Source organism: Molothrus ater, chromosome 12, assembly GCF_012460135.2.
Source record: "Molothrus ater isolate BHLD 08-10-18 breed brown headed cowbird chromosome 12, BPBGC_Mater_1.1, whole genome shotgun sequence".
In the NCBI taxonomy this organism is placed as follows: Eukaryota; Metazoa; Chordata; class Aves; order Passeriformes; family Icteridae; genus Molothrus; species Molothrus ater.
Window position 1 is genome coordinate 12,144,164 of NC_050489.2, and position 8,469 is coordinate 12,152,632.

An 8,469-nucleotide genomic window follows, 5' to 3' on the forward strand; every position below is an offset into this window, starting at 1 on the left:
GTCTGTTCTGTGTTGTTGAATAGAGTGATTCCTATCTCAAGAACATATTGGGAAATACAGCTTCACTTTTTTATGAGTAGATAACTGAAACTGCTGCTTTTTTGTGAGATAATGTCACATTGCTATATTGAATGCCCTATAGCAATTAAAAGCCATTAGAGGGGTGAAAAATAGTGGTAGGTAAAGGCTGGGGTCAAGTCTAAAGTGTTTCATCTGTTGTTTACTTTTTGTTGCAAACAAGATCTTGCAAAATTTTTTTTAATTGCAGTGAAGGAGTCCTGTTGAAGGAAAACCCTCTGTGCTGTGGACTTCTATTCAGGAGAAAAAAATACTTTTTGATAAGAAGCAGGAATAACAAATACATATGCAAAGTTTAGAGAAGTATTCTTCCATTAGTAGCTAAGGATTTAACCTCCCTGTGTTTATTTCAGCTTACAAGCTAAATTAATACAACTCAAATATCCTTCACTTCAAAATTCAAAATTATTCAAAATTTCAAAAATGAATGGCTGGTTAGTATTTGTAATTTCTTTGTAAAGATGAGTAATGTGGCTATTTAGCAACTGTCCAGAACAAGGAATATGAAATTACAATATGCTTCATAATCAGTAGTGATCTTGATCTTATTACAAATACTTGACTTAAAAATTTACAAAGCAAGTGTAAAAAATGTTAAGCACAACTGAAATAAATAAAACTTCAAAATCCAACACTTGATGCTGTGCAATTTTTCACAGTGAGTTTACACACATTCACAAAACTAAAGCCCTTGCAAACACTAATTTTATTGGTTTCCTATGGTAAAATTTCCAGAAGTATGCAATGTGTTTGCCATCAGATCCAGCATGCAGTCTGCAGTGATGTTTGCCATACAACACAGTTCTCATATCCACGTTTGACTTCTTCAAACCTATTACCCCAAGATAATGCAGTAAATGAGCTTGACTGTGTAAACAACCCTTATTACTTTCAAACCTAAATATAGCAGTGAATAAAAAATAGCTTTCAATTTTCCATCAACCCAGAAGAGTTTTGTGTCATGAGTACAGTTTAAAACCATTCTTAGCCATATAAAGAATTTAACTTCTTAAAACTTTAGATTGTATAAGGATTTTTGAACATGTAACAACCTTTTTTTCTGAAAAAAACCTTCGTTTCATTAGTTTCAAGCTTTCAAAGTCTCTCTTTTCCACATGCAGTTCTTTTCTGTTTTCTGCACACAGACTTTCTAGAAATTAGAAATAATTTTAATGGAAAGTAACAATGCTGTATTCCTCACAATTTTAGCTTTTAGCCACCTTGTTGAGGTTCTCAGCAACAGTGAAATAGTGCTCATTTAATGACGTGAATAATAATTTATGAACTGAACAATGTTGTTAATGCCAATTCTTATAAAACACACAAGAAAAAAAACCAAAAAGCTTTTCTTTCTCTACAGCTTTCCCTGGACTGCTCAGTAAATGAGAATGAGTAGAAAGGACTGCTGAAGAAATGACACAGAGTTCCTTGTTAGAGATTTTCTGTGCCCACCAAAGGAACTTCATGTTTGGCTACAACCAGATTTCTTTTCTTGTCCTCCTCTGTCACAGTCTGACTGATCTGTTCAAACAGCTTTGAAATCTTGGCAAACCTCAGGTGGTTCTGAACTTTCGTGCAGCAAAAGCGTAAAGCAGAGGGTTAATACAGCTACTGATGAATACAAGTGCTCCAGAGATGTACGCTCCTTTGTCTACAATTTCTTCCAGTGCCAAAGACATCTCCTCATTAGAGAGCTCTATTTCAACAGAAATGACATCCAGGATGTTAAAGATGTGGTGAGGGAACCAGCACAGAATGAAAGCCACCACGACACTGGCAATGAGACATTCTGATCGCTGCTTGGATTGGTAAGTCATTCTGCTTATTCTTCTTGCAACACACACATAACAAGTGCAAATAATTAAGAAAGGGATTACAAAACCTGCAAGGGTCTCCAGCAGAAGATAGGACACTTTCTGTCTATTAGAAGAATAGTTGCGACACGTGCACAGAAGTCGACCGTTCATTTCTTCTGTCTCTTGAAATGGAATGACAGAAATGCCAAAGGCAACAGACAGGAACCAAATGAGGAACAGAATCAAAGAAATTTTTTCTTTTCTTCTGTATGTTTGAATTGTGAAAGGGTAAAACACAGCCAGTAGCCGCTCCAAGCTGAGTGCTGTAATCAGAAATATGCTGGCATACATGCTGCAGTAAATAATGAAAACCAGCATTTTGCAGAAGATGACTCCAAAAACCCATGAGTCAACAAAAGAGTAAATCCAGATTGGTAAAGTGATCAGTACAAGGACATCAGCAATGGCCAGGTTCAAGATCAGCAGGACTGAAAGAGATACTTTCTTCATTTTTGTACAAACAGTCCAGATGACAATGCAGTTCCCAGGGGTGCCAATTATAAATGACAAGGCCAGTATTATGCAGACTACTGACCTCACAATATTCCATGTTGAGTTGCCACTGCTTTCCTCAGCTTGACTCATTCTGGAAATTCTTCTGTTCTTGGTTGCTCTGTGCTCTGCTTTTATTCTGCAGGTGTTGGTGAACTACATGAACGTTCTCCTCTAACTGATGTTCTGAAAGCTAATGCAGACTATGAGCTCACATCCTCATGTTTACTCTTACAGATATCTGACCACATATGGCAGATGGCCACATATGGCAGTTCCTGTTGTTTAGGAGGATGGGTATTTTTGCATACAAAGCAAAAGTAAAAATACAATGCAGGACCTGACTTTACTGTTAGTTATACATTCATTGTGCTTCAGCAAATTTTACAGCACGTTGGTGGCCTTTCTCAAGTGTCCCTATTTAAAGAAACGTGCTAATGTTTTGATGTTACTGATCTAACCAACGGCCGTGAGGAGAAAGAAACCCTTTTTATGCTATTCTATTCTTGCTCCTATGAACAACTTGGCACTTTATATTATAACAACAACAAAAAACAGAGGGGTGGCAGGTAAACTACATATGGGCATTATATGTTTGGCATGAATTTTAAAGCACAAAAAATTGCGCTTACTACCTTCATGTCATCTTTTTTAATTCAGCAGAAAACAGTTAATCATATTTATAAATACCCTGGCATAAAGGAAATCAACTGTTTGTACTGTACTGGTACAACAAAGTGGGTAGGAGTTGTATTTCTAATTCTCTCTGAAATTGCAGTTCTTTACCAAACAATAACCATCAGAGTATTCTGTCTGGATGTAGACTTATAGGAGAAAATGCTCCATGTCAGAGAGAAAAGATATGACTACATTATTGTCCTGCTGTATCAGCAATGGGCTATGACTTTTATGATTTTTCCTAGGGAACTTGGTAGTCAGTGTAGTACTCAAATCCTAAATGAATCATAAGTTCTTCAGAGCCTGGCCAAAGAGTGTGAAACTATTTTGTTATCCTGATTTCAAAACATTTTTTGAAGTTCATTTCTAAAATGTTAAAGGAGGAACTAGAACAGCAGAGCCAACAGAAATATTCAAGAAGTGGAACTGGAAGGGTATTTACCACTAAAAAAAGTTCACAGAAACAAAGGAGTTATTTATAGCTTTCTTAAGTTTAAGAATGTGATGCAGATTATTTCCCTAATTTTACAAACCTGGCAAATGTAGTGCACAGTATTAAGTTTAAAAGTATTTTTCACCATGGAAAAAGGATTGTAACATCAGCACCCCCAAAGCAGCTTAGCTGGTTTTGCTCTTGTAAGAGTATAATGAGATCAAAAGCAAATCCAGAATAACACCACTGAAGTCAAGTATTATATCTTCAAAATACTATTTGTGTAATACAGATTTTAATTGGGATTTAATCTGATACATGATTCCAGTTCCTCTCATTTTGAACCGCATTTAATGAATATCGGGTAGGGGAAAAAACGAAAGAAGCTGTTTGTATTCTGAAGGGAATTTCTGAAAACCACATGTGAAAATTAACTAATGGGAGGAAGTGCTGGGCAGGATCTCTTCTTCCAATGAAATCACCTTTACACACATTATTTCTCCAGAAATATCTTCACAGACTATTTTAGTTTATTGCCAGTGGCATATCTAGATTGAACTAAGTTGCAGATTTTTATTGGAAAAAGACAATCAAGGAGAGATGTCCAGTACCTCTTGTCACTCAGTGCTGCAGGGATTGGCAGGTTCTTTAAGTAAAGTCAATCTAGATTATGATTGTTGTGTCATACACTGATTATCAAGACTTTAACCTGAATTGCAGAGGACTCAGGTGACTAAAAGCCTACATAACCAAAGACTTTAGATAGTAAAGAAAGCTACACTGATTACTAGAAACTCTGCTTAGCTGAAAGCTGGGATAATTGCTAGAAGTCCTGTGTAGCAGTAAGATACACAAACTGCTAGAAATTGTAGATAACAATACGGTATGCTCTTAAGTAAATTTTTATGTCATAATAAGTACTCTGAGTGTAGCTACAATCTTGTGGCCAGCCCTCAATCTACCAAGGATCCCTAAAAGGACTTGTATGTTCTGTACCATTGTGTGACACCTCTGTAGGATTTTTTTTGTATAACTTTATTTTTGGTGGAAAAGAGCACTTGTCTGAACAACCATTGGTATAAGTATAGTTCTAATCCAGTAGTGTATGGATGTGGTTGAACTTCTGAAGCATCTGGCCTTACATTTTCCAGAAACAGCTTTCTCTACTTGAGTTGAAGTTTGCATGCCAAATGGCCTCTGCCTTTCACTGTGTCTTTCATTTAAGTAAGAAAACAAATGAATCTCTCAATTGCAGCCACAGTCTGGAATTTCTGTTTCAGAAAAATTCCAAAGAAGTGTTGGACTGATAATATTTCCTTGAGTAAGACTCTGAAGCTAGGTTATTAGACTAAATATCTCAGACATTAGAATTAACATTAGCTCAGGAGCATGCTCCTGAACAGCTCTATGTGACTCCTGGATCACTAAGAAAACTTCAGATGGTAAGCTGTCTTTAATATTCTCTAAAAGTGTCTGTTATTTATCCAATTTAAATTAGTAGAACACAAACTTTATAGGCAATTTAGCAAATATTTTCATTATTAGGGGGAGCAATATAGTGTAGTCAATAACTGCTAAAAACAACAGTGGCTAAACAATTCAGTATCTTACTCACTCTAGTGGCCACATGTGGGTGGGCTTTAATGTATGAATGCATTTGGACTTTGAATCACAGAAGCTCTGGTCCACTTCATCACAGCAGTGAAATTAAGCTGCATCTGTATGTTTAAAAAACACAGTTTAAGTTTTTTGTGTACATGCATATTATAAGTAGTGCAATAAGTCAGTCATCAATCCAGGAAACTTTCTGTAAGTCTGTTACTTTTAGATGGGCAAATAACTTCTGAAAACTTTCCAAGCTCAAAAAGTCCATGCTACTGCTATGAAACAATTAAAATAGAATTTGCTTTGCCTTAAATATCAGGTGTGTGTTTCTCTCATCCTTCAAATTATTTATTTCACTCTGAATGAATGCATGAGCTTCTCTCTGGTGGATGTTCTGTAATTTACACTACCACTGAGCATTTTCAAACAGCTGTGTTTGCATCCCTACATGTAAATTGTAATCAATATTTCTACCTCTTGCAAATTTATTCTGAGAAACAGAGTTTCTCTTCAAAATGCTGAGAGACTTTGGGCTAAAAGTCTCTGCTCAAAGTGTATCCATCCTTCCATGCTGTAAGAGACTCCCTTGTAAGGACTTACAGAGTAGCTAATACATGGCAAATAGCAAATCCACAATGTGGAACTTGTATTCAGAACTCTACCAAGAGGACTTTTAAAATCAGAAGGATCCCCTGGATGTTTTTCTAGTAAGTGATTGCAGAATAATGATTATCAAGTATCATGGATCTACTGAGATGTTACAAATTGATGTTATAACCTCATTTATTTTTAATGTGAAAAAGAAGTAATTAGCCTGAACCTCTCAGTTCTTCAGCCACTGCATCAATGTGTATTTGCAGGATTTGTACAAATGTCTTATAACAAACTCAAGTCCATGTGCTACTGAGGGCAGTGTGAAAGTGCCACCCTTTGCCTTGATCAGAGAACTATGGACTACTTCACAGCTGATCTAATTATTGCTTTCTTGATTGCAGGAGGGGCTCCTGTGTAAGTGGGATTTCAGGGGCATGTGCAGTAACTAAAAATCTCTCTGCTCTGCAATTACTGCAAAGGGAAGTGCAGTGTAAGAAAAGACAAACACCAGATATTTCTATGGTCTTGCAGTGTTTGTGGCAGCAGCCCATGGGGCAGCAAGTACAAATAAGAACACTCCCAGGGCTGCTTCATCAGCGAGTAAATAACTTAAGGAAGAACTTGGGATCAGTTCCAGAATGTAATAAAAGATGTGTACTTTGCACTATAAAGTTTGAAATATTCTGTGCTGTGTGTACTGTTGTTAAACAGTACCCTAACATTATTAAAAATTTGTATGAGAAAAGGTTTCCTGTTTGTTCTGTTCAGTTTTTTGGCTGGCTAGAGATATTGCTGGCTAGAGAAAAGATTTCCTGCTTGTTATGTTCAGGGAAAACTGCTTTAGGATTTGTGACAGGGAAGTGCTTCCAAGGCACCTGTTGTGTGTGCATCAGACATGCTTACATATTGGCACCTTTCTTGCCCTAACAGACTGATCACTGACAATCAGAACATGTTTCCATGGTGAAAACCACAGAGAAATATTTTCCTTGTACAGACATACCAGGTGCATTAGATTAGAGGTGTTAATTAAGATAGTGGAGAACTGTATTCATAATTCTGACTACAAGCAGGAATATGAATAACAATTATGCAGAGATTATGGAAAAACTTATAGACACCTTTTCTTGACATTATGAATGTATACAGTTTTAGTGCCCTCTTACAGTACAAGCTTTTGAACAGTAAATGTATAAATTTGTTAGAATTAAAGGCAAGGCTGGCCCATTCTGAATCAGCTACTACTAAGTAGCTACTTGTACACAAACTGTTGCTATCCAAAACCCTTAAGGATATAAGCATATCTGGCACCATGGTTGCTACTAAGTAAATCAAATGCGCAGTTTATATGCTCTTACTTTTGAGTAACAACTTACAGATGACAAATACTGCTTGGATGATTTGCTGCCAAACAGGATTTGATTTTTTTTTAATTGTTTAGTCAAACCTACTGGCATTTCTACCTTGTTTACTGGGATTGCATGTAAATATTATTTTGCTATATGATCGATGTCTCTTTTTGTTATTCAGCAGCGATAAAAGAAAGTGTTTAGCAGAGCAAGTCTTAGTGAAGGACCTGTGATTAAAAACCCTGCAGTGCCTGAGCAGCAGCACCAGCTCTTCGGCCCACATGGAAGGGACTGTCCGTGCACTTCTGTGTTTGCAACACAGGGCGGCACTGGGGAACCATCCCTTGGTTTTCGGCTGAGCCTGCAGGCCGGGAGGTGCTGCCTTTCTCTGCACTGCGTGCACGGCGTTCAAGGCCACGGCTCTCCACAGAACTGATTCTTTCTCATTAGAAGGTTACGGGATTGTAACTAAAACTTCCATAAACTCACGGGGGAATATCACATTGTCTTTTTTTGTCTTGTACATCACATTATTTTCTAAATATTCATATTTCTAGCTCTCTCAGTTCTGTTTTGATACATGCCCATTTCTGTTTTAACTGATCTGGTAAGGACAACTCCCTCTGCAACTAGAAAAAACATTATTTTAATAAATAAATTTTATTTTCTATGCCTCTGAAGCAACAAAGTTTGGAAGGTTTGGTAATTATATTAACATGTGGTCCTTCAGTGTAGCTTCCATTTGTGTGTTCTCTTTGAAAAGCAGATTAAATTGTGATCTCTTGGGTTGTGAAACGACCCTGTCCAGCAGATTTGAGCACTTTTGAAGACTTGTTTAACTCCTTTATTACACATGACTTAACCTTGCTTCCAGTGTGACATGAAGTTTTGATTTTGTGGCCTTATGTCAGGAGGCTGGTTAATTGTGCTGCAATTAGCAGACTGCACTGATTTTATGGGGAACACAAAGATCTTTCTTCTGCTCTGTAGCAGCCACCACGTGTGTGTAAGGAATGCCTGTGTGCTCATCCCTCAGTAATTAGCATACCTGACATTCTGTTCTGCATAGCCAGAGAAACCAGCACCCTGTGTCAAGCTGCCCTTCAGAACCGTCTTGTCCAAGCATTCATAATCTGAAACAAAAAGTAGTCAGGATTCATTCTGAGATGCTACACAGAGCCACACTAACAATTATTTAGCAAACACACACATAATATACTGTGTAGAAAAAGTGCAAGATATGCAAGCTTCAGGCACAGATAATGTTTTATCATTCTGTAATGTGAGCTGTTGTTTCTGTAGAATTTCTATATAATATTAGAAATGACTGTGAGTAATGATAACTTCTCCACTAAATGAAGTGTTTTCACTGGCAGAAAGTGGT

The 8,469-nt window shown here is 37.1% G+C and overlaps 1 protein-coding gene across 1 annotated transcript; it reads right to left on the bottom strand.

Moving 5' to 3' along the window:
- Positions 1-1,509: 1,509 nt before the first annotated feature.
- On the bottom strand, positions 1,510-2,606 carry LOC118691186 (leukotriene B4 receptor 1-like). Its single transcript, XM_036390292.1, is given in 2 exon segments — positions 1,510-1,643; positions 1,646-2,606. Coding segments are annotated over 2 exon segments (1,008 nt in total). The 5' UTR covers positions 2,520-2,606.
- Between the last annotated feature and the right edge of the window lie 5,863 nt (positions 2,607-8,469).